This window comes from Oxyura jamaicensis, chromosome 19 (assembly GCF_011077185.1).
Source record: "Oxyura jamaicensis isolate SHBP4307 breed ruddy duck chromosome 19, BPBGC_Ojam_1.0, whole genome shotgun sequence".
Taxonomy (NCBI): domain Eukaryota; kingdom Metazoa; phylum Chordata; class Aves; order Anseriformes; family Anatidae; genus Oxyura; species Oxyura jamaicensis.
Window position 1 is genome coordinate 7310737 of NC_048911.1, and position 27912 is coordinate 7338648.

At 41.5% G+C, this 27912-nt stretch overlaps 1 protein-coding gene across 8 annotated transcripts in view; it reads left to right on the top strand.

Moving 5' to 3' along the window:
• The window catches only part of SPECC1 (sperm antigen with calponin homology and coiled-coil domains 1), a 93376-nt gene that overhangs the window by 49261 nt on the left and 16203 nt on the right, over window positions 1–27912 (top strand). For 3 of the 8 annotated variants that reach the window (XM_035342950.1, XM_035342949.1, XM_035342951.1), the window contains 9 exons: window positions 1570–3128; window positions 4968–5175; window positions 5856–5929; window positions 6474–6652; window positions 15444–15589; window positions 15788–15888; window positions 16780–16861; window positions 20698–20848; window positions 21412–21514. In XM_035342950.1, coding sequence (XP_035198841.1) covers window positions 1570–3128; window positions 4968–5175; window positions 5856–5929; window positions 6474–6652; window positions 15444–15589; window positions 15788–15888; window positions 16780–16861; window positions 20698–20848; window positions 21412–21514 — 2603 coding nt within the window. Of the gene's footprint in view, window positions 1–1569; window positions 3129–4967; window positions 5176–5855; window positions 5930–6473; window positions 6653–9352; window positions 9439–10477; window positions 10540–10585; window positions 10664–11033; window positions 12370–15443; window positions 15590–15787; window positions 15889–16779; window positions 16862–20697; window positions 20849–21411; window positions 21515–27912 lie in introns of those variants that run through there. The other 5 variants (XM_035342952.1, XM_035342953.1, XM_035342956.1 and 2 more) reach the window with 5 other exon arrangements.

A 27912-nucleotide genomic window follows, 5' to 3' on the forward strand; every position in this document is an offset into this window, starting at 1 on the left:
TTATCGTGCCCCTGCCATCACAGAGCCCTTTCTGTGCTCTCCTCCCAGCACAGCGCCTCTGTGTTCAGGGGGCTTTTCTTCAGCTGCTCTTTGTCCCTGGGTGTTTATTGTGCCTGCTGCGGAGTGTGTTTGTTTGGGGGAGAGGAGGAGGGGCTCCTGTTTGTGTGGGTTTTATAAACCTCGTGCAGCCTTCAAAAGAGATGCTGAGCAAAGGGGGTGTTGTTAACATTAACCCATCAGTACCCTGCGTTACGGACGGCCGCAGAACTGGACTGAGATCCCCCCACTGTGTGAAAAACATTTTGGGATGCTTCTGAAGTTGCCTGGCTGTGTAAGGCCGTAGGCACACAGTTGGGCAGCAGGGAGTCTGCTCCCCCTTTGGTCTTAGCAGACATCTGATTTTCTGCAAATTTTGCCTGTGTATATCAGCAAAGAGAGCCTTCCAGACTTGGAGAGAGGTGGCTGATTCTAGGATTTACCCCCAGAGTGCTTCTGGAACTTGTTTTTACTCCAAACACTGGATGAGTAGCACTTTGTTTGCTTAACTGACTCGTGCATCCTGTTTGTGTGGCTACATCAGACAAAATCTCTTCTTTGTACCATATTCCAAAACTTTATTCTGTACTTGAGGGCTTTCCCTTTTGAGTAAATTTCCGAAAGCAGAAATCTGAATGTGCTTCTCTTCTGTAACTGCTTTGTTAATAGTTCCATGGTTAGGATGGTGGTTATTGTTTCGTCAGTACCCGTGGTTTCATCTTCCAAAAGACTTGAAAAATGAAGATCAGCTACTCAGAATTTTCCCTTGTAATCACGTAATGCTTTGCCGTGAGGATTAAAAAATAATAATAAATAAAATGAAAAAGGAAGAGCATCAATTTTCTAACTCCCTATTGTTCCTCCGCCGTAATGGAGGATGGGATTTATAACACGAAAAATCTTCTGTCCATCTCAGTGCGAGCTGCAGCAATACAATTGTCTTAGTGTTCAAAGTGCCAGGGGAGACAGTTTTGTATTTGAGGCTCCATTTCATTGAATCTGCAGACAGGATAAGTATTTCAAGCCTTTTTTATGATTCTATTCTGCATCAATTGAGCATAATGCAAATACTGGTCTCCCGTATGTTAAAATTCTCATGTGGTTTAAAAAAAATAAATACATGTTACAATTGAAGACTGTATCTTTTTCTCAAGTTATTGAATTTCCCCCCAGAAATTTATAGGTGTAAATTCAGCATTTCACAAGGCAGCATAAAGAATTTTTTGATTTTCAGGTAGTTAATATCCCACTATGGGAGGTTGCAGTTTGTGTATTGCAGCATCTGCACATTAATAACGTAACACTGGGAAGGAGTTCAGCAGACTGTGTCCCTTTGCAGGGGGTGGGAGAGGAGGAAATGCAAAATAATACGAGCCTTTGTGAAACGTGAATCCACGCACTCAGTCATGACTAAACCTATTCAAACATTCAGGTGTTTTTTTCCAAGCCTGCTCTAGGCTCTAGTGTTGTTGTCCTGTGACGTGTTTTCTTTTAGGAGCTCACTCAGTTTGCCTCATCTCTTTTCTCTTCAAGGAGCGGTCTCAGCTGCAAAGCGCACAGGGATTCCAGCACCCCGGGAAATATCATCATCTGTATCGCGAGAGAGAGCTGTACTGCGTGGTCAGGCCAACACTAGGAAAACTCAGCCCAGCCCCACTTCTTCTGGTACGCCGACTCCTACCAAACATGTGCGTCCCACTAGCAAGTCCAAGCAGGAGAGTGAAACTGGTGACAAGGCTGTTTTGGAATCTCAGGTTAAAGAACTCCTGGCAGAAGCAAAGACAAAAGATTCTGAAATTACCAGGCTCCGTTGCGAACTGAAGAAATGCAAAGAGAAAGGGTCACTTAACCCTGAACCTTCAGACCAAAATTTAGAACCATCGTCGCCTGTTGACATAGACCCACTAATAAGGACCCTTCAGGAAAAAAACAGGACTTTTCAAAAAGAGCTTGCCAGCCTGGGAGAAGAAAATCGTGTTTTGAAAGAGAAATTGCTTTATCTAGAGAACTCTCCTCTCTCAGACACAACAACAAGCAGTGGAGGTGACAGCAGCCTCCCAACCCCAACTACTCAAGAATCCAGTTTTGGAAGCCCATCAAAAAATGTATCGAGAAATGGAACGGATGAGCACAGGCAGCGCGTGAATGGGGGCGCACTGCGCAATTCAGGCTCTTCCAGCAGCGATGTCACTAAAGCTTCCTTGTCACCTGACGCGTCAGATTTTGAACATATAGCAGATATACCTTCCAGGCCAACATCCTCCAACAGCAACCATGTCAAAGGTTCCAAATGCTCCACTACAGGAAGTTCTCCAAACAATATTAGCGACCTTTCTGTTGCATCTCTTACAGAGAGAATACAGAAAATGGAGGAGAATCACCATAGCACAGCAGAAGAACTACAAGCCACTCTGCAGGAGCTGTCAGATCAACAACAAATGGTGCAGGAGCTGACAGCAGAAAATGAGAAGCTAGTGGAAGAGAAAGCTCTCTTGGAGACTTCCTTTCATCAACATAGAGACAGAGCAGAACAGCTGAGTCAAGAAAACGAAAAGCTAGTGACTCTCCTCCAAGAGCGCTCCAAGAATGAAGAAAGCAGAGCTCAGGAGGGGAAAGTCCTTGAACTGGAACAGAAGTGTGCAGAAGTTCTGGAAAAAGCACAATTTGAAAGAGAGAAATTGCTTAACATTCAGCAACAGTTAACCAGCAGCCTAAGAAGCTTAGAAAGGGAGCATCAAGATGCCCAGCAGGTGATTAAAGGCCTGAGAGGTGAAAATGAGAAGCTGCTTAAACTACTAGAAGTGGAGCAGCAGAGCAACAGCGCAGTGACAAAAACTCTGGAGGACTGTAAAATTGCATTGGAAGGTCTAAAAATTGAGAATGGGTCTCTAAAAACCCAGTTAGAGAGCGAGAAACAAAAGGCTGCCGAAATCAATGCAATGGGATGCACCACTGACACCTCGGAGGTGCAAGAGATGCTGAAGGTAGCCCATGCAGAAAAGGATCAGTTGGAAGCATCTTGTACCGAGCTTAAGCAAGAGCTGCTGAAGGCTAACAGTGAACTGAAGCATGTTCAGGGGCTGCTATCTAAGGTAAAGCAGTAGCAGTTGTAAAATAGAATTTATCCGTCTCCCCACAAATAAATAATTGTTGGTCTATGGATTGCTATTCAGCAATTGATTATAAATATCCATGATTTCAACTGCATTCATTCGAGTGGGAGCTGGGGCCATGTGATATTTTTTGCTTCTTCTGCTATATGTGTGTGTTTTTCCAGGAATAACTGGTAGCAAAGCTGCGCTTATAAGTTCAGAATTTATTTTCGCTAGTGTTCTCTGCAGAATTTACCATTTTGGCAAGGAGAAAGGTATTTCTCAGAACTGCAGCAAGAGAACAAGTTAATAAAAATTTACTTTGATATTATGCAGACAAAGATTAATGAAAATCACTTCGTAATCTAGGTAAAGACGGACGTAAGTATTTATCAGCAAATAATAAATCTTTGATAAATCATGAAGGACAGATTAGTTAGTAGTGAACTATAGATGCCGCTGGGTCCAAGAACACGCAAACATGCTTAGGGAAGTCGGTATTTACAGTGACTTGACTTTCGATGTACAGTCAAGCTGCAGGTGAGATAATTTTGGTGAAACTGAAGTATTTTTACAAAACCGAAAAGTACTCTTTTGGGATAGGTAAAATAATGGCCAAAAATTATATATTTTTAGAACAGTTTTTTTCTCCCTCATTTGGTGGTTTGTAGAGTTGCTCCAAGCAAGCTTAGGTCAATTCTTGGTTCTGTTTGCTGTCTGATCTTGGGTGCTCAGAAGAGAGCTGCAATGTGGGGTGTCACAGGACAGGCATTAATAACAGTGCCAGGCAGCGATTAATGCCGATATGCAGTGTGTGCAGCCCTTCCTGTCCGGGAAAGGATGATGGGAAGAGCTGGAGAATTGGCTAGCTGCAGAGGAAGAGAGCGTTGCCAAAACTCACCTCTGTGATTTGAGCGATTTAGAAAATCCAGGTGTCTTTTCAGTTTAGATAGGTGACCGCAGCAAATGGAGTTCGTAGAGGAAGTTCCCTAATGTTTTGGAGTGCTTGCTGGAGCTGCAGCGTATGAAGAATAAATGAAAAACTGCTGAGTGCTCAGACTCTGCACCAAACTTTTATTGCTTGGTTTTGAAACCACAGATTTCCTCCTTTTTACTCTTCCTTTCCCTCGAATTAAGCTGTTTTGAATCATTGGCTATTTATGACACCCAAACAAGACCACAGGCTTCTGTAAGGCTGCCCTCGAGTCAGCCTGTGCCAGTGCTACTCACTGAATTGGCAGCCTACACCTTGCTTTTCCGTAGCTTGGTCATACGCAGGGATCTCCCCCAGCCCTGAAAGCACTGATCTGTAGGTAGGCCTGAGCCAACAAACTGAAGTGCAGCAGTTCCCCCTTCAGTAATTCCAGATGTCCTATATCCAGAAAGTGTACTTATCTGCAGTAGCTAGCTCTCCTACATGTGTTTTCACAATCCATCAGAAACGCGCATGGTAAAAGCAGCAAAGTTGTTAACGTGGCCAAACTGCTTACCATCTTGGCCCTAAGGCAGCCATTTCATTCTCACGATGCAAAATGGGAAGAGATCTGGAGCTTTCCAGGAATATTGTTCCTATGTTTATTACCTGCACAGACTGGTTTGGAATTGATGGTAATTGTATAGAAAACTTAATTATTTTCCTAGCATCTTCTTTTGTTATCTATGACCAGGAAAGGACATTTGTAACTCGTGTATGTTTCCTGAAACTGTCTTGTTAGCATTGAAACTCAGTTCCTACAACGCACAGAACAGAGGTTCAATTCTCTTAGTAATCAGTAAAATCTGAGCAGTATCTCCTAAGAAATAAAAGGCAGCCTTGCAGCTTTCTTTCCGCATTTCCAGGCTGAGAATGAGTGTGGTCAGCTGAAGGAGGTGTGTGACCGGCAGGCTGAGCAACTGAGCAGAACCAGCCAGAAGTTGCAGGAAAAAACATCAGAGAACGAAGCAGATATCAAAAACCTGAAGGAGACCATTTTCGAGTTGGAGGACCAGGTGGAACAACATCGTGCTATCAAACTTCACAACAACCAGCTCATCAGTGACCTAGAAAGTAGGTGGAGCTGAAAAAAAATGATTTAAATGAACTTATTCTGGAGGCTTAGTTGTGGCCAGAACCGGGAGGAGAAAGTGTGACTTGAGGTGTGTGACAAGAGCCTCACTTCAGAGAGATTTGTTTTGGTCCTTCCTGTTCTCACACACAAGTCACCATTTTAGCAGTTAGTGCTACAGGAAGAAAATTACAGCCGGTCTCCAAAACTCATTCTTTAGCGAATGATGGATCTATCGGCCTTTGAGAACTAGAATTACTGGCCTTTTAAAGAGCCTTTAGGTAAAATTGCTAGGAACAGCTGGGAAGTGGAGTTTGCAGCTGCAGTGTGGGAGGGGAGCTGCCACCTCGTGGACTGAGTTGCTCATTACTCTTACCAGTGTTACACTGAGTGCTTCATGGGGGAGGTGGGTTGTGGTGTACAGACCAAGTGATCCTGCACATGCAGTTCTCTAAATTTAAAAGTCTGGTAAAATGCCTCAAAATAATGAACCATTTTAGAGGTGTTTGAGTAAATCTGTTGCTGATTCCATTCCTGATCCACTGTCAGAGTATCTTAATTACCATTACATCTGTTAGTGGCATTACTAGAGGCAAAACCAAACGGGCTGCTTTGCCCTCTCGTTTTCACTTTTCACATTGTCCTTGTGTTTAATAATCTTTTCCTGTTTTACTGTTTTTAGGTAAAACAATGAAGCTGGAGGAACAAAAACAAGATATAGAGAGGCAGCTGAAGGCTCTGACTAAGCAAATGAAGGTAAGGCTCAGACACCGTGACAAAGCTAGGCTGAGCTTTTATTGTAATGCTAGTTTTCAGTTAGGCATTGCATTTTTTTTAGAACAATTGTAGAAGGTTCTACGTCTTTTCATTCTCTATCCTCTTTGCTTATAGCTGATTCTTTGCCTATGATGGGAACTATAATAGATCCTTTGCAAATTACTTTTGCTTTTTGTACCTATGAACTTCTGCTGCTTTGGAACATCTATTCCTGCTTCATCAGTAGCAGTGAGCTCTTTTCAGCAACAGTGCTCGTAGTAGTATCGCAAGTCTGAATGATCGATAGCTATAGGAAGAACCTTGACTGCACTTCTTGTATTGGAATGGAGAGCTAAGCATCAGTTTTTTCTTTTTCAATCTACTCAGAACTGTAAATAGGCAAGTGCTTAGTTTGACCTCAGCATCTTGAAACTGTGGTGAAATCCTGGTCGCTTACGATCACTGAGAGAGAGATTGGTAACAAAGTTCTCAAGTAAGTGCGTTTTTACAGCAAACAGTTTGGGGTTGCAATTGTTTTTCCTAGGAAGATACAGAAGAGTGGAGGCGTTTTCAAGCTGATCTGCAAACTGCAGTGGTCGTAGCCAATGATATTAAGTGTGAAGCCCAGCAGGAGCTCCGTGTGGTGAAGAGGAAGCTTCAGGAGGAAGAGGAGAAGAGTGCTAGACTGCAAAAGGAGCTGGATGAAGTGAAGGGCAACAACAGGTTGGTTACTTACAAAAGCCAAGATTTGATCTCTGTGACTGCTAATGTGCATGCAAACAGTGCTTTGTCAATAACTACTCATTGGCTTGGATGTGCATGTTGTCCGTTTTTAACTCTTCTGACAGGTTTTGTGGTCTTTTATTCAAAGATGTCTCTGTTCTTTTTTCTTTTTGATGATCCAGTTCTATCACGTAGGCCATGAAGGTTTTAATGAGCAAATATTAAGTAATAGCAATTGCTAATATCTTCTCATAGCTTTGTTCTCACTACTGTATTCCACTGTGTTTTATTGCTTTCATAACTCTGCACAGCTGTATTAAACCATCTGTAAAAAGCTTCTTTGGCTACTTATGGGACATCCAGAAGAGAATTTCTTTCAAACTAAAATGAGGACTAGCCGGACATTTGTTCTGCAGGTCTGCAAGTCTGATTCATGCTGACTGAGTGATCAGTGCAAGCACTAGGATCTCCTGTCCTTAAGTCAAAACCTGTTGTGTGATTAAATGCTCTGCCCTGTGGCCTGGGTTAACATTTATCCCAGAAATGATTTGTCATGCAGTGGACCCACTTGAAATTCAGTGGCTGTAGTCTGTGGCTGGGGGGGGAGCAGTAAATGCAAACTGTTGAGCTATACCCTGGCGTGGTGAGCCTCTGGGGGAGCGTGGTAAGAACAAGTGACTTACACAATTGAATTTGGAATCAGTACAGCTGCCTTACAATGTGGCTTTTATTCAGTGCAGGATGTTTTATGTGTGACCTTTTATTTCAGAAGTCATACTACCATTGAAGCACTAAATAATAAAAGATGGAAAACAAAAGATGTATTAGAAGGAGGAACTACAACTTATAATGAAGGCAATGCTCTACTCTTATTGCATTTGCACAAGCAGAACCAGAGCTTCAGGGACAAAAATTTATACAGGGGGAATGAAGAAAGACAAAATAACATAAACAGTAATACCATTTACCAAAAACATGCCAAATTAGCTTTGCTTCTCTGGATTTATCCAGTTAATGTCTCTCATGGAAGATCCATGGCTTCTGTTAGAATAGCCATGGGAAAACAGCAAACACTTGTTTATTTCAGGTGGAGTAAGTGTCCAGCTTAATGTTGCTTGTATTTTCTCACTGTTTTCCATTCAGAAGTTTCCACGGCAGCTGGACAGTAGATGGAAGTACAAAGATGGGATGGCTTCTATGTGGAAGCATGTAGCTCAGAACTGATGGAGAGAAAGAACAAATTAGTTTTTTCTTTTTTCCTGAAAAAGAAAAGAATGCGATTAAGTTCCAGGTTCATTATCGGAGTCCCCAGTGGATGCAAAGAAACGCTGTTATGCATTATGTATTAAGGCAAAATGATTAGTAGCCAGTGCTTAAATTCTGGGCTCCGTTTTCATTCTTAATTTGTTCTTAATGAAATTTCCCTTGTTTAGAGCAGTGGTGTGAGGTATATAACCACTTTTCCCAGTTTATATGTTAATCCATATATATATATATAAGGGCAGGAATCATTTACTTGTAGTTTCCCTCTTTATTCTTTCATTTTTTAATCTGAAGATGTATATAATAATATTTCAACTGAGTGGAAGATGACCCGCTAATTGGTCAACTGGGATATTTATCTTACGTATAAGGAACATGCCTGCATTGTCAGTCCTTTGGCATAAGAAGCCTGAGCTGAACATGTCGCTTTTGAAATTAGACCACAGGAATCCGCACATACATAGTTTCAGAGGGAGGCATTCAGAAATGTATCTAAGTCACTTCTAACATTTGTGTCTCACTCTTTCTCATACATATAGAGAGATATATGTGTGTCTTTTGTGTCGTGTTGATAGTCTGTGTAGCTTTCTGTGAGTGTTATGTTGGTCGTGGAGCCAGTCGTACTGTCTGCAGTGGACAATATATGTTCTCTATCAGAGGCAGGTAATGAGACCAAATTTTGCATCTGTCAATTTTGGTACAACAAATTTGACTGAGTATCGATCACAGCGTATGTGCAGAGAGTACTAAGGCAAAGTTTCAGTACTGAGTGGTGTGGAGAAAATAATGAAGTCTATGTAAGTCATTGCCTAAACAACCGACAGCAAAGCAGTGAAATTTTATAGCTGTACTGACCTATAAAACAAAATCTTGAAGTTGCCAAAGCTACTGCTGAGAGCCAGTTCTATACTTCTATGCTATTACTTTTGCATTCCCGAGGTTGCTGTCTTCCCAGCACCTCAACTTCTACCCAGAAAGTTCTGGGGATATTCTCATCATTGCTTTTAGTCAGTGTTCACAAATGCTGCTGCTCAAAATCAGCAGTAGATTCTGGTGCCTTTGGTGACTTTAAATGCATGCTCAGCACTGGTGGAAACAGTTTGTAGCATGATACCTTAACGCAGTCTGTAAAGTATCCCTCATATTTGTTAATGTTGAGCAGCTGTGCATTCAGCTGAATGTCTGAGAGTCCCTAGTGAGTGTTTCCTGTCTTATTTTTAAGTTCTGATCGGAAAATGTACCTTCCAAATAGTTTGCTACTCAAAGTTTTTTTTTGGCAAAACCTCATCTGTCTCTTGAGGGTCAGTAGACTCCACCTCGTAAATTGATCTTGAAGCCAATTTATCTCCTACAACATCCTGCCATTTTAATGTTTGCCTGTGGCTGCCTGAATTCCTGCCTCCAAGTTTGATTTCACCATTACATTCTTCTAATCAGACAAAAAGTCATTTTTGGTTCAGGAAGAGCCAAAGAACTTGCAGAAAAAATTCCTGATGAGGTCATCAGAGTTCATCTGAATGAAGGTAAGAGCCTCCCAAAGGCATCTTTAACACAGATTAAATGTCTAATTCTATGACTAAGAATGTTGGGGGGGAGGTTGGACATCAAACAAATGGAATAAGGAAAAGAGTTCACTTGTCCCTAGTTAGTACCGATTAAAACCTACAAATTAATTAACCCATGTTTCAGTCTTCTATGATACTTTACATTCTAATTAATGCTGTTTCTATTCAGTAAAGTGTAAAAGCTTACAATCCACTGTTGCATAACTGTTTTCTCAGGCATGGTGGAAATAGAGATAATGTAGTCTCCATCTTTGGAGGTTTTCAGGACCGGACTGGAAAAGACCCTGAGTAACTTGGTCTGGTCTTATAGGTGACCCTGCTTTGAGCAGCCAGTTGGACTGGGTGACCTCCTGAGGTCCCTTGCAACCTGAATTATCCTATTATCGATCCTGCAGCAAATCTCATCTTTTCAGAAAAACTCGCCTTAGAAATAAACTCACTTTTTGCAGCTATTCTAGGATCAGATACTCCATTGCTGGTAAAACCAATGGGTTTCTAACACCAAGTTATTGATGAATGCACCCAAATTTCACATGTCCCTTTTTTGGCTTCATACACATGTGTTTCCAAGCCTTTCTAGCAATACAGTGTTCAGCAGCAGTGAAAGTTTCAAGGTCTTCCTTTGATTCTTTCCCTCCCAAGTTCTCAAAATTATTTTGGCATTATAATATTATATGCATTGAACCAGGAGCATGGAGGGAAGATAGCTGGGCTGGGAGCAGCATTCAGAAGACAAAGAAATTATATCTAATTAAATGAGCCACTCCTAGAATAAAGAAAAACCTAACCAAGTCCTCAAAAAAAAAAGGTGTAAAGTGAAAATGGTGATGTACCCCACTAATTTGCTTCTGTTCTTCCTCCTAAAGTCTCAAATGCCGCAGCATGGCAGTGTTACATGCTTTTTCTCCTGGAAATAAGCTTGTACTCTATGTGTATTAAAACCTGCTGTCAGTCTGTATGTGCTGATGTGCTGCTCATTTGTGCCTGTGTTTTGCAGCTGTTCTGTCTTACGGAGGTTCGATAGTTCATTCTGCTGTCACTTAAAGTAAGCAAAGTAGAATGTCGCAGCAGGGCCCTTGAAGTATCGTTTGTTTGCTCTAGTTAGGTGCTCCTCAGAATTTTTGGTACCAAATGGAGATTGTTCCAGCCTCTTTGGTGCAAGGACCCTGAAACAAACGCTGAGGTAGCATGTTTCTAATTACCTGAGTAGGTTCATGTGCCCATTTTGACTGAATAGTCCTAAATGATTATAGGCAAGGAAAGCCAGGAATGCTACCATCTCCGTCCTTTGAAATTGGTTCCTTGGCTCTGAGAACTTAATCCCTTCCAATCTGAGCAACATTGGTTTGTTTTTATTGCTGGTTGCTCTTAGTGTCCCAAAGCTAAGCTGGTGTGGTGGAGTGTTAAGGCACTCCTTTAAGAGATGGGCTTTTTGCCATCACCAGCATTTTCCCCTTTCCCCTTTATTTAGTGATGGTGGGATGGATGATTAACTAGAAAGGGCATTGTATTGCTTCTTATAACGTCCCCTGCTGTTGTCTGTATCTCTGTAGGTGCCTGAACTCTACCAGCTAACACAGCCCTGGATGGATGCGTAGCCAGGCCTGTGAGACACTTCAGGACATGCCTTCAACTTGCAGCTGAAAAAGGGAAGTTTCAAATGGAGAAAAGCAGCTCCAGTTTTTTATTGCCCTGCAAAAGTCAAGTATATCTCCACACACACACTCAAAAGTCAAGTGTGAATGCTGCTCTGGTCCACCTTCTCCCAATGGGCAAGAGCCTGTTTCTTTGTTTCAGAAGGCTTCTATCGTCAGAAGACTCCATGAGGCCAAAAACGTTCTGAATTAGCTTCAAACCAACTATTCGTAATCACAGAGATTTGGGGGACTGAAATAATTTACAGTCCTTTTGGAGGGATGGGGGTATTTTCTCCTGGAACAGTTCAGATGTGCCATTTTAAGCTTAAAAATAAAACTGAGTGTGTATGTCTAATTTGTAAAAATGCACATTGTGTTCTCCATATAATACTATATCCACAGATCTGTGTGTCTAAATACACATGCGTACAGATCTGTACGTATACATACACACGAACTCAAGTGATTCCCACCTTTGCAGCTGGGTGAGTTGCTCATGGAAATTAGGTTACTGAAATCCAGCAGAAAAAATGAATAGAAACATTAAGCTGTTGAATTGGTACCAGCTATTTCGTTTGTTTGGGGCTTTTAATACTGCATTGACAATGCACTCGCCACTTGGTGGCATGTCTCACTCAGTGTGTGTTAGGAAGCAGTGTGATGCTCAAGGAGCATATCCTGCTCTGACTTTCACAGTATATGTCCTGTGTGAGGTTTGTCCTGGCTGAGAATTGCAGATGGATAGATATAGAAGAAAAAACAATGAATATATCAAGCTCCTAATTGATATCCTCTCAGAAGGTGTCTTTCTCGTGCCCTTATTGTCAGTGAACCAACTCAGGTGAAGTATACAATCAGGGAGAACTTACTTCAATTCAGTTTTGCTACTGGAGACACCTGGAGAAAGCTTTCGTTGGATACCAACAAGAAACTGAGAAGTTACCATCTGTGCCAGAAGATGGTCAGTTTGTTCCAGGACTGGAACTTCATATTTTGGATGTGGGTTTCCTGCCGTTTTCTCCTGGATGCGAAGACCCAGCAGGGGCCTGATCTCAGAGCAGGCTGAGCTAAAGAATTCTGCGGCATGTCCTGGCTCTGGCACGGCCTTCACCTATGTGCCATGCTACTGGAGTGTATGCATATATGCACACTTGTGTTGCCTTTCTTTACTGTGCTGGCAGCTGTTGAATGTCGGTTTTTATGTTTAAGAAATATATATATTGAAGTGCCAAATAAATGTTTGTGTCCGGAATTGTCTGCTGCCTACTCTTGGCATCTCTTCTGTTCTGTGTATCAGCAGCTGTGTGTCTCTGTGTCCCTTGGAGTTCAGAAGGATTCACAACGACAGGAACTGTGTCAAAGACTAGATTGCAGAGCAATTATTTCTGAAATGTGGTTCTCTTGTCCTAAGCCACTTGTAATGGAGAGATCAGAGCAGTTAAACTTTCAAACCCATGAAGGCTGCTGTTGCCAAAATCTATACGTTAAGCACAGAAAGACTTGTACCGTGTTATGGTCCACAAGCAGACTAACTCTTGCCTTTAGAGAAGAGCTCGCTGCATCTACTTCTCTCGCCAGTGAATGAAGCTAAGCAGTGGTTTTGTGAAAAGGGCTCTGCACATTAGAATTCCTTTGTGCCTGAAGTGCTCCGCTTCCTCCTGGAGCTGCTCCACTTGAGCCAGCTGCGCTTGCAACTTTTTTCTATGTAAACCATTCATCCTTGTTTCAAGGAAGGCATACAGCAGTAGATGACGTTTCTTAACTCCATCCTCTTTGTAGCAGGGCTTAGTCAGTCTTCTTGGCTGGCCTAAATTATGCTAAGCTAAATGAAGTGTGTGCACAAGGAGCCATTTTTGGTTTGAAGGTAGGGCTCAACATTAATCTTTGTAACTCATGTTCTCCTACAGTGTCCTCCACAGCTTCTTACTGCTAGTTCAGTTCTGCTTCTCTATCAAGAAACCCATGTATGTACACAAAGGTACATCCCCTTTTACAGACTTTTCTCTTAAAAAATGGAAAGTACTCACCAGGTTTCACAATTTTTTATTGTTTGTTGGCTGTTCTCTGTGGTATTAGATGAAGCAAGTAGGTCTCAGCAGTATTCTACCTGCTTTCGTGCCAGCGTTTGCAGTGTGAGAGGCCTCTGTTTTCTGCTGTGATGGTGTTTGATCCAGGAGGTTGTTTCAGGGTGCATTAGGAGGCTATTACAAATATACAGACTTAAGGCTACAAGAAGCATTCTAACAGGATTGGACCCAGTAGCAGCTCCCGTGCTTGAACTTTCATAATTAATCTGTACAGTGACGGAATAGTGGCATGTCATTTCTCAGTGGACTTGTCTGTGGCATGGCACACAGGCTGGTCCAGTTACACTAACTTTAACTTGTTTGCATCCTTTTGCAATGAGAGGCTAGACTAGTCTGTGAGGTGTGAGCTTTGCTCAGAGTTACTGACCCATCATTTGTGGCCTACAGGCGTTGACCGTTCCTTTCCTACTATGATAATGTCCCACAAACCTTGTGCTTTTTGCTCTTTGCCTGGTTAGACAGACAGAACTCTATAATTCTTGAAAATGCAATGGGTTGTGTTGGGTGGCTTGGTGTCCCGAGGCAGAAATCTGTCCTTTCTCTGTATTTCATTAGGAGCAGGGCTCCTTCAGCTTGTGTGTTGTCTTACAAATGGAGTGCAGACACTATCACCTGTTGATTTGTTGCTGATGTCTTATGAAGCCATGACAGAAAAAGTGAAGGGTTGAGCTTAAAATTAGCCAGCAAAACACTGGCTCCCTCAGAGCTCAGTGGATCTTATCCAGTCTGCCTTTCCTCCTTATTGGATTAAATGGAGAATGGAACTGAAATGGCTTTTTCTATAGCCATCTGCCTCTGCAGGCCCCCCTGGCACACAAGTAGCTTGAATGAATTAGCAAAGAAATGTCTGCTTAAAGACAGCACCTCCTTAAGCCCTGCCAGAAATAGAAGCGTGAGTCACTCTTATTTTCGTATTCATTGACACCCTTTAGCCCTTGCATTTTGTACACTGTGATGCCAAAAAGGAAAGAAAAAGGGCTCCGACTTATATTTTTAGCTGAACAGAAATTCTTCAGTCTCACAGGCACTTTCCTGATGGAGTCTTCCAGATGTCTTATGAAATATTTTCTATTTTTTTGTGTTTTATTTTTTTTGGACATGAAGCTTTTGGTGCCTACCCTACTTCAGAGAAGGGGAAGGTGCAGAAGCTTCAAATCCTGTAGATCAGCATGCGTTTATTAAGCAGCTAGGAGATTGGGAAAACAATGTGGTAAAGACTCTCTTTTTACACCACTAGACTTTATCTAATTGCAGCTTTCCTAAAGTAAAGCTAGGTAATTGACTCGAAGTCCACCTGAGACCTACTGGGTAAGTACAGTGTCAGTGCAATTTCAGCCAGATCCATCAAATGCATGACTAGAAGCGATGGTTATACTACATGATTACATTTGCTGTTTAACACAAATGTGGGCTTTCCTGTACTAATTCCTTGCAAGTCCAGCACCTAATCTTGACTTTAAAATTTCCTGTCGATGGAGCAGCTTAATGACCCATGTTAAAACATGAGCCTTATTTCTCTTTTCAGTTTGTCTATCTTCATTCCAGCCATTGAATTTTGGTGTTCCTTTGTCTGTTAGGATGAAGCACTTCTAAGTTTTATCCCTATATAACTGTTTATGGATTGTGATTGAGGGTTTACTTGTTCAGCAGACGTCCTTGTTGATAAGCTGTAAGAGTTGAGTTTCAGTATTTTTCATTATGAAGCAAGTTTTCTGGTTTAATTTTCATGGCTCTTAGCTGAACCCTGTCCAGCTAATTATTTTACTTTCAATTATGGTATTTTAACTGCTAACAATTACGCCAGCAGTGGTCACACCAATTAAAAACACAGGGTGTAAAATAACATTTTTCTGTTTGGTTATTTTCCTCGTTAGATCCTGAGGACCTCGTTAGGCCCTTGGCCCTAGTGCTGTGTTGAAGGCCCATCTTAGATGATTATTAGTGATTACTCCCAAGTCTCATGAAACTCCTTTTTATTCCGTGATAACCTTCCATCCTGTGACAGGATGGGGAATGGAGATGATGTGGTTAACAACACGAAAGAATTTAAGACTCGATGATTTTAATATCTGCTAGGCACTCCGAAACAGGAGCACGAACATTATAATAGTGGGTACATGTTCTGGGCATTACAATTAAAGATGTGCATCGTTGGATTTGCCTTGTTACATATAAAGACCTTTAATCTCTGCTTGCACTTCCTGTTGCCACTGACTTTGATCTGCTTTCTGCTTTGCAGGCTGACAGCCGAAGAGGTGGAATCTATAGAGGCAGATACAAGCAACCGCTGGCAAGGAGTCTGCATTAGCAGAGCATCTCCCACGCCGCCAGAATCTGCAGCCACTGTGAAGTCGCTGATAAAATCATTTGACTTAGGATGTTCAGGTACAGTGTATTTTTTTCAAGTAGTGAATAGGTAATTTTTGTCATTTTGTGATATAACTGCGTAGTGCAAATTTTCTGTCAGTGCTTGGTGCAGGAGTACTGTCTATGGAATGTCACTACATCGTTGGTTCACTGTTCTGATGAGAGGAAGATTGTTGGTTTTGAAATGCAATTGTTTCCATGTTTTTTCTCTTACAGGTAGCACTGGACAAAACATCTCAGTTCACAAGGTCCCCAGGAGCCCTCTCAGTGGAATTCCAGTGAGGACAGCCCCCGCAGCTGCTGTTTCCCCCATGCAGGTGAAAGGAACACTTTCCATCATCGCAGTTTTACAATGGGTAGATGCAGTGTTTGCATGACACTGCTTCAGCATGCCAACATACATATGTTGACAAGGGGAAAAGGAAACTCATCTGTTTATTTGCTGTGAGACATCAAATGCTATAGTACTAACAAAAAGGATCAAAGTGAGTTTGCATTTGTCCTCAGTTTAGAGGTTTCAGTGGACGGATATGAACTCTTTGGAATACAATTCTGAACTTTAATCGCTGTTAACCAGAAAATAGGTTTCGATTATTGGTAGTGAGTTATGAGAAACATCAGCCTAAGTTAGGCATGTGAATTGACAAGGGGTAATAATTTTCAAAGATGTATGTTATCCACTGAGTTCATACAGTGCTGACTGAAGAACTCTTATGGTTTGTTTGATTTTTCCCCTCATGTAGCATAACTGTTGTGGAATATAGTACTTCCTAAGTCATTTAACAGAATAAACAGAGGTCTGAGAGCTTCTATGAATGCATGGGTGGGTATTAATGCTGGAAACTGGAGCTGAGAATCCTGGCTCATAATCCAGGGTGCTGTGGACAGAGACACAGTTAGGAACAGACATTCTTACTTTGGGTTGGAGACACTCACACTAGATTACGTTTGGCAAGAGAAAAACATGCAAATAAGAATGTGAAATAATTGACGAACTGATCTCTCACCACCTAAAAATATTGGCCCTTTGTCCTTTTATTTTTCACCACCATTTATCCAGCTCTGGGTGCAAGCTGATACCTTGTAGAAAGCTTCCTGTATTCCTCAACCTGCTTTGTGATCTTGAAATAGCAGAAACATCTCTTTTTGCCTGCCTGTTTAAGCATGATGTCTAGTATTTTTAATCCTTTTGTACATCTGTTTCACAGAGACATTCTGTTTATAACAACACAAAGCCAGCCAGCAAAGGAGTTGCCAAGCACGCAGAACTTTCAGACCTTCCTCTTGCAGGTAAATTGCAGTAAATGTAGAAATGCTGCCTCTTTTTACCAGCAAAATCTTACTGTTAAATGTTGGTCTCTCTGGGCCATTTTTCCTCTTCACATATGGTCAAACGAAACATGGAGAAGTGTCTTTAGTGTCTGTTTTAGAGAGCTTTTAATTTTGTCATGTTTCCATCTTGATCGTAGCCTTAGAAAATTAAAAAAAAAAAAAAGCTGATACAATATGGTTTGCCAACACAAACTTGCCGTCTTTATTTCAAAATATCCATGGCACCTCTTTAATCCATGCTGTGGAGCTGAAAAGGACTGAATTTTGTTCAACGTATATGTATCTGGAATAAACCCAAGGCACTGTCTTCTGGGGGCCTGTTTGTTTTTAAATTGGGCTTCATTTAAAATACATGAAACATTTCAGATACAGATGCAACTGTTTTAGGCGCAGTCATATTTGGGCTTGAAGCAGTTTGTTTTGTAAGTTCTCAAGAGAGGCATTTGTTTTTCTTTCACACTTTGCTTTTGTTCTCTTGTCATTTAATATTCTTTTCTACCAGTGTTTGTTTCCCTTTTCTCTAGGGCCCTTTATTTTGCTTATTTTGTCCTGAATGTAGTTATTGCATTGGAATCAAAGCTAGTACCAATAGATTATTGAATTTTTAAGGACAGATGAAGTATTATATTCATGTAGTCAGGCCTCAATGAAACTGCAGGCAGTTTCTGCAATAGTTTGTTAGCACAGGAGATAAATTAGAACCTGCCTACCTTTTAAACTCTTCAGATAATCTGCTGAGATGCCCCTTCCAGGATTCAAAAGTGAAGAGATACTGGATCGGAACAGTAAAACAGTTTATAAGGTGGATGGCAACATAAATAACCATTAATCTTGTCTGTGCTACCAGTTTCTCCTGCAAGAGTAAATGATAAGCAAACAGAAGTTATTAGTGGAACAGACAGTTTCCTTATGTGTGTCAACTGATTTCCAGAAAATGTCTTGCAGCAGAGCGTACTCTGATCCTAAACAGAACATAAAACCATTTTAGTCTCTACCAATTTACTGTATGGTGAAGTAATCTGTCAGCTGTAGTATAATGCTGTTCCCTAATAGTAAGTATCCCAGTTCAGGCTGTGGATAATTGCTGTTATTACCCATAGACAATTGTTCCATGAAAATCTGTTTAAATCAACAGATATTTTATTAGCCATTGTATGGTAAAAATTTATGGTCACTTATCTAAAGAGTTCCTGCATCTACCACTTCACGCTGTACCTGGGTTTGATTTAGTTCCAGTAATCCATAGCAAATGCTTACTCACTATAAAGTTGTAATAGCTCTGGTTCCAATCTAAATACTCCTAGAAGGCAGTTGATCCAAGTCCTGTGCAAACAAGACTGAATTAAAAAATATCCCCAAGGAAATTCAGAGTGAAGTAGTCTCCATAATGATAATCTTCTGGCTGATTCCATCTGACTAATATCATAGCAGGGTTCTGTGATGTCCTTAATCTGACCCAAATGTTATATTATTGCAGAGGAGAGCAGATTACTTCACAGAGATCTGGTTTTTGACCATGATCTTTTCAGTTAGAATCATAGGTTTACTGGTTCTGTCCTGGAGTGTCTGGGAACCAGAAATAAGTCAGAGGAAGTACATTACTCATGCAAGAGAGACTCAAGGTACAAGGCTGGATACTGTTACTTGCACCACTTTGGCACTACTGTATAATTCACGTCAGTAGCCAAAAAGTTTCTTTAAATAGTGCAAACAGATTGTGCCAGCAGGATGTGATTTTCCTTAATCATTATTATCTCATTTCTTTTTCCAAATGGCTCCTAATATACCCTTGTCTTCACCCTCCTTTCCTTGCAGCTATATAGCCCAGTACTTCCAATAGCTTTTATTCCTGTCTGGGAGCCTTCCTTATCCTTCTATTTCTTGTACCACACGTGAATGCATCCTGAATGATTGGCACAGCACTTCCTAATTACACCATGCCATTAGCCAAGTCCAATTATGTTAATGACAATTTAACAGCGTGCTTTTTTGCCACCCTTACAGGCTAGTGAGAAACCTACATTCCTCTTCATGATGTTTGGATTCTACCTATTGATATGCCCTTTGTTGTATATCTGTTTCTCTAAACAAAGTATTCCTAAGTTTAAAACATCAAGAATCATTCATTGGATGCCTGTCTGACTGGCGTGGCTATTTAAATTTGAGGTAATTGGGAGAAACAGTTGGCAGTTCTCCATCAACTCAACCTAAAGAGGAGTTAGAAGGCATATGCATGTGGACCGTACAGTGGAAAACCACCAAAAGGCATAAAAGCAGATTTTCTGTATTGCCTCTAAATAACAGAGGGGTAATATATCCTGATATTCATACACGGACAGACGTGTGGAGTTACTTCTAAATAAGCTCAGCTGGTTGGGAAGAGAGGGCCTCCCTTTTCAGGGAGGTAAATGAAGTCTAGGGTTTCTGTTCTGCGTTTTCTAGTATGTGGTATTTTAAAGCATTACTCTGCGTGCTATTTCTTGTTACAAATTTATGATGTACGTGAAGAAAGGGCGGAAGAGTGAAGGGAAGGATGATGCTGGCTGAGCAAGGTGTACAGAAACACAACAAAGCTCTGCCAACAGCTAGGTTTCTTGGAATAATACAGTCTCCCAGGACTGGATTCTGTCCTTTTCCATCAAATAGATAGATAGATAGGAACTCTGCTGTGGGAAGAAGGTGCAGGATTGCCTATAGCTCTCAGCAGCTATACATGCTGTTAGTCTAATGACTTCCAGGAGCCAAAGCAAGGGCAGCTGCATGCCTATGGTTACCACGCTCCATTTGGAAGGATGTGCTTGTCTCGCAACTGCTGATAGACCCAGCTGAAAAGAAATTTAAGACTGTTTCACTGCTACTATCCTTTGCTGGAGCTGAGATAATAAGGAATTCATACGTTTAGGAGATCTGACATTATTTAATAATTAACGTAGGGAAGTAGCTGAAAAGAAAGACAAAGTTAAATGTTCTGCATTCAATTAATTTCTGATACCTCATAATGTGCTGCTCATAGATCCTGGCTTGTTGACAGTCTGTCCAGAGAGAAAAAATGGACAGCTCTGTTATTCATCACTCTCAGTCGTAATTGATGTGCATGGAGAGATAATTTGATTTCTATGATCTCTGGCTTCTGTTCAAAATTTATCAACATTGGCTTCCATGGCTACTAATTTTGTTGATTTTTTAAATATACACACACACAAATATATATCATAAAACCAATATGTAATATTTAAAAATACTTAATAAATGTCATAATAATACAGATGCATCTGCTATGACCATACTGGAACTTCCCAAAATCATGTTAGATAGGATGCCAAGCATCATGTGATGATAAATGCCTTTTACTGCTGGGTTGCATTCAGAAGACAAGGGGTCGTCTTGTTACATGAATACTCGTGGCAGGAAAAGAAATTATTATGCTAGGGCTGGTCAGTCTTCTGGTGAAGATATCTGGTGGTCAGCTTTTGAACCTTTAAGTCTGTGGATTTTGGTATTTCCCCTCATTCACCTGAGGCCCCTACCCCCCAGCAGGAGTATCAATCACAGGAAACCAGGCAGTCTGTATTGTTGAAATCATCAAAGCCATTCCTTGTTATGATCACCTCTAATCTGCTCAAGGTTTCCTAGCCCCATGTGTGTTTAATGAACAAATGAGTACATTTGTTTAGAATCAAAACAACAGGCTACATATTGTGTGCTGGGTGGTAGGACAGTGATTAATCGAATTCCTCAGACTGCAAACTGACAGCTTCTTTTTTTTTTTTTTTTTTTTTTTTTAATTCCCACAGACCTTCTGAAGGGGAGAAATGATGAGCTGAAACCAGACCATTACCTCCGTAAAAGCCCCTCCCTGGAATCCCTGAGCAAACCCCCTATGGCCTTCAGCAGCAGAATGCTTACCTCAGCCTCCAGCAGCTTGAAACCCCAAAGCAAACTCAGGTACCAGCTAAGTTTCCTGGGAAAAACAGCACATTGGAAAGATTGACAGCATTACCTGGCACCAAGATGAACGTTTCAATCCAGTGGTTTCTTGTCTCCAGTAGAAAGTCTGCTGGCTACTCTATCCAATTCTGAATTACCAGGCTGTGTAAACTACACCAGATCCAAACATCAGAATTCAGGCTATAATAACCACAATTATCTGTAAGATGAACAATTGTGACAAAACGAGGATAGCAAGTTTTCAGGAGTCACTCCGTTGTATGCCAAAATCCCATCATTATCTTACTGTAGCTTTGCATGTAATGGCGAGTTAAAAACTAAAAGTTTTGAGGTCTAGGAGAAAGCCAGACACATCATTTTCCTCTGGTCTCCACCAGATTTGTTGGTACAGGTTCTTTAGATAGAAGGTGTGCCCGGAAAGCTATTACAGTTTGGTTTCCATTCAGGTTCTGTACTTGCTATGTCATATGAATATTATTTACACACTGGAAGGAAAAAAAAAAAAAAAAGAGTTTTTGAACATAATTTGTCTTCTTCTTCCTTACGCCCCCTTGGATTAGTGTGGAGAGAAAGGACCCGTTGGCAGCCCTTGCCCGGGAGTACGGTGGTTCGAAGAGGAACGCTCTGTTGAAATGGTGCCAGAAGAAGACAGAGGGCTACCAGGTACATTTTTACTTTTCTCTAGAGAGCAGTTCCATCGTTTTCTTATAGACATTCAGTAAGCAATGTCACTTCACAAAATATGTATTCAGTCTGCTGCTTTTTACATGTAGGGAACACTTTTCTGTAGGCTTCTGTAGGCGGCATGTTGTCATGAGCATTTTCTTGTTGGTCATTTCTGTAAAACCAAATGAATATTTCTGTGTGGCCTTGACCAAACTGCAGTTTAGGGCCCTGCTCTTTCTAATTTACAGCAGTTTAACTGAATTTTACAAAGCAAGCTTTGACTGCTTGAGAACGTGTGATTTCTTCACGGAGTGATTTTCCACTGCTGAACAGGCATAATAATTTCTCCAGTTATTGTACGGCCATTGCTGTGCTCATAAAGCTCTTGCTGGTGTTTGTATACAGTTGAGTTAGACCTCGGGCTCTGCCTGTAACTGAGCTGTAGAAGGCAGTTACAGGCAACAGTTCATCCCGTGATATATGCTGGGTGTGCAGGATGGTCTTAGTTTGATAGAATGTTGAGATTTCTTTTTTCTTAAGAATAATATTGTTTGTTACTTAGAGCAGAAGACAAAAGCAGTTATCACCACATGATATGCACCCTGGAGCAAGTCTTTAATAAAAGCAGAGCCCATCTTTTAAAGCAAATAAAAACATATTTTATTCTTCACAACTAGCTCTTTATGAAGTGTTAGCTGCAGGGCACAGGAGTTTGGACGAAAAGACAGTAGCTTTCTCTTTAAATAAGCTCATCTATGAAAGTTTGAGTTGTTTCTTAGCACATAACACACATTCATGTGCACGTGAATGACTTGTACAAACTCCACAGAAGGGCAAGTATCAGAGAAAGCTCTTGCCTTTAGACACACCTTAGAAGCAGTAAAGCCAGGGTTAGATTTTAGCCTCCAATCGTGCAATACTGCATAAAAGGCTCTAGTGCTGTCCTGTGAAGTTGCATCTTCAACTCGGTCGAATTTATATTTACTTGTACCTCATCTCCTAAAATTCTCCTGGTTTTTGATTAGAAGGTATTCAGGGGGAGGGGACGGGGGGGACACAAACATTTCCATCAGGAAGGGTCCTCAGGAAATGATTGGTAAAAATACAAGATTTTCCAAGTCTAATTTGTGTTAAGCCAGAAAGCCCAACCCCTGAGTAAGACTTTCTCCTGACAGCATTGTCTTTTTTTTTTTTGTTTTAAACGTCAGATATAGGAACTTCCTCCACTTCTTTTAAAATAGTCTGACTCATCTGAGTTCACTGTTGGAAGCATTCCCTGAGAGGCAGCGTGCAGTTACCTTTGTCTGATTACACCCAGGTAGGACTGAAGGTACTGCCTTTAGAAATTACCGTGCCACTTCCAGACATAAAGACCTGCCCTGATGCTGGAGGTACCAGCCTGGTGACAAACATTCCCTCTGTGACAGAACAGAGAAGGAGTTTTGTTTTTCTATCCTGATCCCAAGTAGTGGAGCTAACTGTGTATCGGATAGCAGGCCACCCAGGAGGTATGCGAGCAGCCTGGGTCTATTTGTTTTTCCTTTTAGTATTAGTCTCTGGGGGAAAGCATGTCCCTGGCTCAGAGGACAATGGAAGTCTTTGCTTTATATATGGCTGCTGGAGTGCTGTTGCTACTAACATGACTGTCCGGCTGATATTTCAGAAAAGGCTTTGTCATTTTGGTCCCTGCTCTGCTGAGGCTCTTGTTCTGTTGATGGTCGTCCTCTGTCGTTAGTCTAAAGCAGCAGAATGATCTTTCAGCGGTTTTCAAAAAGAGCAGGGACAGCGCTGGCACTGACAAACACTGCGTGGGCCAGGAGAAGCTGAGAAGTTCAGCTTGTGGGGTGTGTGTGTGTTTGGGGGGCTTATTGCCCAGAGTGTTAAGATCTCAGAGTAGAAATTAAAATCGGATGTATCAGAGGACAAACAATCTGTTGATTTATGGTGAGAGTCTCGCCTCTCTATCCTCTTTGCTTCATTTAGAGGCGTTATCTCTTGGGCAGTCTTCCCCAGATTCTCGTTCCCATCGTGCTCGCTGTGGCGCATTCACTGACTCTTCGTGAACTAGCTTTTCCCTGACCCTTGCACTCTTACGATAAGAGTAACTGATGATATTGAGCTCCACAGGGAGTTTTTATAATTCTCGTGTACAGAGAGCTAGAGTGGAGGAAAGAGCGTCATCCTCCTTCCTGCCTTAGCCACTGCACTGGTGGGAATGAAGTCATCAGCTCCAGCAAGCAGAACCCCGATGACATGCATCACTTATTTTTCATACGTAAGACCCCCGTCTGAGGCATCATCCGTGCAGACCCCAGCATACTGCGATGTTCTTTCTAACATGAAGCCCAGAACCACGAGTAGTTTGGGAAGCAAACTATTTTCAGCTCAGTGACGCAGTGGAATGAGAGAAAATAAGAGTTGGTGCTTGGCTGCCTAACTTCTTATTTTCAGTATCCCAGTGTGCTGCCTTTGAGGTTTAATACAAGGCTGTCTGCAGTTCTGTGAGCTGAGGAGGAGGAGGGGGATTCCTTTCTGTTTAAATTAGGCAGAAACCTGATTTCCTTAAACGATACAAACAAAACAGATTAGAATAACTGATTCTCTCAGTAGCAGCTACCGCCCGTGTCCCACATCCCCCGAGGAAAGCTGGATTAGTGGCCTAGGAGAGTATCTGGGGATAAGACCTAGGGACCAATGCACAAGGCTCCACTTTTCAAATGCTTTAATCCATACAAGGCTTATGCTATAGATAGAAATTTACATCCTGCTCCTGGCATTTATCCTTACGCTGCCTACAGGGGAACATTCCCTAGCTTTTTACTTCAGTGTGGTGTTCCCTAGGAGGCAACCTCATAAAACAAGAGAGGGACACTGGAGGGAGTCGAGAGAAGTGCAACATAAATGAATGTTGGCCTGAAGGGTTTTATTTGTTTTTTTTTAAAATAAAGAAATTGCATGAGTTTACAGTAACTGAGGGGAAACATGAAAGCGTCTACGTGTCTCTAATCTGCTATGTCATTTCTAAGATCCCTATTTAAACAGTGATTTGATATCAAAAGGTTATGAGCACTAAGGAGAAAGTAATATTTTAGAAAATGGAGAAAGAAGCACTAGAACGGAGGTAAAGCTGCTACTGTTAAACTGAATTTCAGTTTAATGACTAAGAGGAAAAAAATATGGAAGTGAGATCTCGAACTATGGCATGTTCTAGCGTAGGATTTCAGTTGTCAGGTTTCAATGCCTAGGTCAATGTTTTCTGGCATTTTGGGCATCAGTTTTGGATAACTGTTCAGGGGAATTGCAAAGAAATCATAGCCTCAAAAAGAATTGCAGAGAAATAAGGCTTTGGGCTTAGTGGCTTTTTGCAACACTTCCTTGAGGAAAATCTCCAGCTTAGAAAACAAACAAGCAAACAAAGCAAACCCAACTCAATCTGAAGCGTGGTTGCCTATGAGAAATGTACGCTGCCACATCTCTTTTGCTAGACATGCATAGACTGTTCCTCCCGCCTCTCTGAATTTGTTGACATCATGGTATGTAATGTAGGGTGATGAGGTGACCAGACTTGAGAACTGCTTTTGTGGCTCTGCAGCTCAATTACCACAAGTCCTTTAAACCACAAAGCCTGCTGAGAGTAAGTTATTTATGTTAAAATAGCTTTTTCTGTTGTCTTGTGTTTTTTTTTTTCATCTATTTAAGATTATACATCATAGCAACAGTGTGAAGTAGAAATTTGGTGCCTCCTTTCTAATAGGCTCTGTTCCCATGAGTCATAACTCCTGGAAGCTGCTGAGAGTCATTCTTGTTGCATTATCACCTTCCATAATCATATCATTAGTGACTAGTGTTATTTAAGTGCTCTGGTTCTATTTGCTCTCTGTGGAGACCATTTGTCAAGGGGCCAATCCTCTCTAGATTAAGTCTATTGCTATCCACAGAAGTATTGTGAAAACAAGGAACATCAAGAGGCACTTAACCCGTGATCATTAAAATTTAGGATTATTATTTCTGCCACATACCCTCTTCAGAGACAAAACGGAATTGCTGCCATGTTAATGAAGATGGCTTGCTTAAAAGAACGGTTTTCACATTTTTTCCATCTACTACACATCCATCCCATGGCACAGAGGAAAAGAGAATTGGAGACTGAGTCTTTTTTCCAAAGTACCATCATGGTTGTTCCTTTTATCAAGTTACACGTGGTTTAACTGGACCTATTTGGGATCCACTTCTTGAAGAACCACCTGAATCTCTCTGTGTCGTTGTTTTGAGGAAGGAATGCAAAGTAGGAGGAGATAAGAAATGCTGTAGAACTGACAAGGGGGAAATAGTAGTTATACCTCCAAAGATTTTTGTATCATATATTCTGTACCCATCCGTACTCGTGCTCCAGCTCCTGGAGACAATAATTCCTTTTCATTATTCTGCATTAAAATACTCCAACAACTACGAGCAAAGCTAGAAGAAAATTTTGTTTCCCTTTTTTATTTGGAGTCATCTACCTCTGCAGCAGGTCCCAGGAACACTGTGCAGTATTAGGAAGTGTTCTTAGGAGTACATAGGAACTATTTTTAGGGCAGTACTCTCCAACATTATATTGTTTAGTCGGAATTAGTAAAGTACTAAAATCTGTACCTTCAGTCATTCTGAATATTTGTCTTGAAAGTTATGACTTGTTTTTTGATGCTTCCTTTTCTTAAGACACCAACAGTTTTAGGGCTCTGATGAAATATCCTGATGCTGTCGGCAATACTTGAGCCTTAGTCTTTGCTGGATATACTAACAGAAGTGCCTTTCCTATGTAGTGCCTCAGCAAACTATTCAAAAAGAAGAAAAGTACTTGCCCTGAAGTATTCCTGCTGTTATGGCGATTCCAGCCCTGAGAGACAGAAATTGGAACCAAATTACTTCCAAACATAACCTGAAAGTCACAAAGTGTAATTCTGAGTGCTCTTGCTACTAGAAGCATAAAGCTGGTATAGCAGACCTTGTAAAAATGGCAGCGTCTGCATGATAACTACATTCTTCTTGTAGCAAGGATGCAAAAGCTTAGGGAGGGAAATAAAGGCTGTGTCAGTATTTGTTGTTTGTCAAGTAATCTAGTGGCTTGGCAGCAGATATAATATAAAGCTTTTTACCCTTTTGTATTCAATTTAAACTCGGAATAATACTAGCTTTATGTTTATGAATTTGTGGCTTTCTTTTTCTCACAGGAATTTGCATTCCTTTTCTGTTGTGCACTGGATAGTATTTCCGCCATATCGTCTTTGTTCTCGAGCCCTACTCCGTGGTATTATCCCCTGCTTCTTCCCATGTTTTTTTGATTGGTTTGGTGGCTGGATGACATCCAGCACACATTGAGTATTGCCCGAAGGCGTACAAATGCAGATAGGCTGATGAGGATCTAGCACGTTCCCTTTGGTCTCATGGCCATAGGGCCAACGCTCCCACGTCAGGGAGGACTCCGCTGCTAAGCCCACCGGCCAGGGTGCCGGTTCCTTGGCTGCTGGTGCAGCAAGCAGGCAGGTTCAGGGGCTGCATGTTGTGGGGTCCTGCTGTATAACAGAGCCACAAGCTCCATCATGGCCAGTTTTATGTTAACATGTCTGTGTTTGACAGTTTCTTCCTTATTCTGGAAACCAAGGGTTATATTTAGAAGCAAGAAGTCCATCATTTCTTTGTACGTCATTAGGGTGAGTAGCTGACTATCTTCTTAAGCAACTGCTGTCTCAATCTTTTTTTTTTTTTTAAAGTCTAGACTGAGCACTTTGCCTCACTTCAGCTTTGCATTGTCTTGGACCATAGAAAGGGAACAGACACTGTTGCAAAGGCTACTGCTGTCGTCAGGTTTGATGCTCAGGCCGGCAGTGCTAGTAAAGAATCAAAGAACCGAATGGATCAAAAACCAGAATCAGCCCTCTCAACCTCTGAACCTGGGCAGAATGTAATTCCTGGCACTTGGCTCGTGAAACAATCAAATCAGATGTTTTCTTTGACACTAACATAATGGGGCTTAGCTTTACAGCCCTGAGAATCCTGGTACAGCTGTGTGCTGCCCTAAAGAGATCAGAAAGAACCCGTTGTTTAAACAAAAGATGTGCCTGTGGATACAGTGGTGATTCTCTTACCCTTTTCTACCTTACTTTTTGTGTTTGTGTCAACAAGTAGCGTAGAACTACTAACGATCAGCAGTAAAACACGTAACTCCCAATTTGTGTGACATGGCTGAAGAAAAACACTGAACAAAACCCCTCCAGATGTGGATGGCAGCCATCTGTGCATTCTGAACAGCATTCATGGAGCAGTCGTCCTCTTCTGGGGAGGAGTGGCAAGACTTCCATTCTGCCACACCAACCTGTGTGCTGAAGCTAATGGCCAGAGCCTGCTGAGTACAC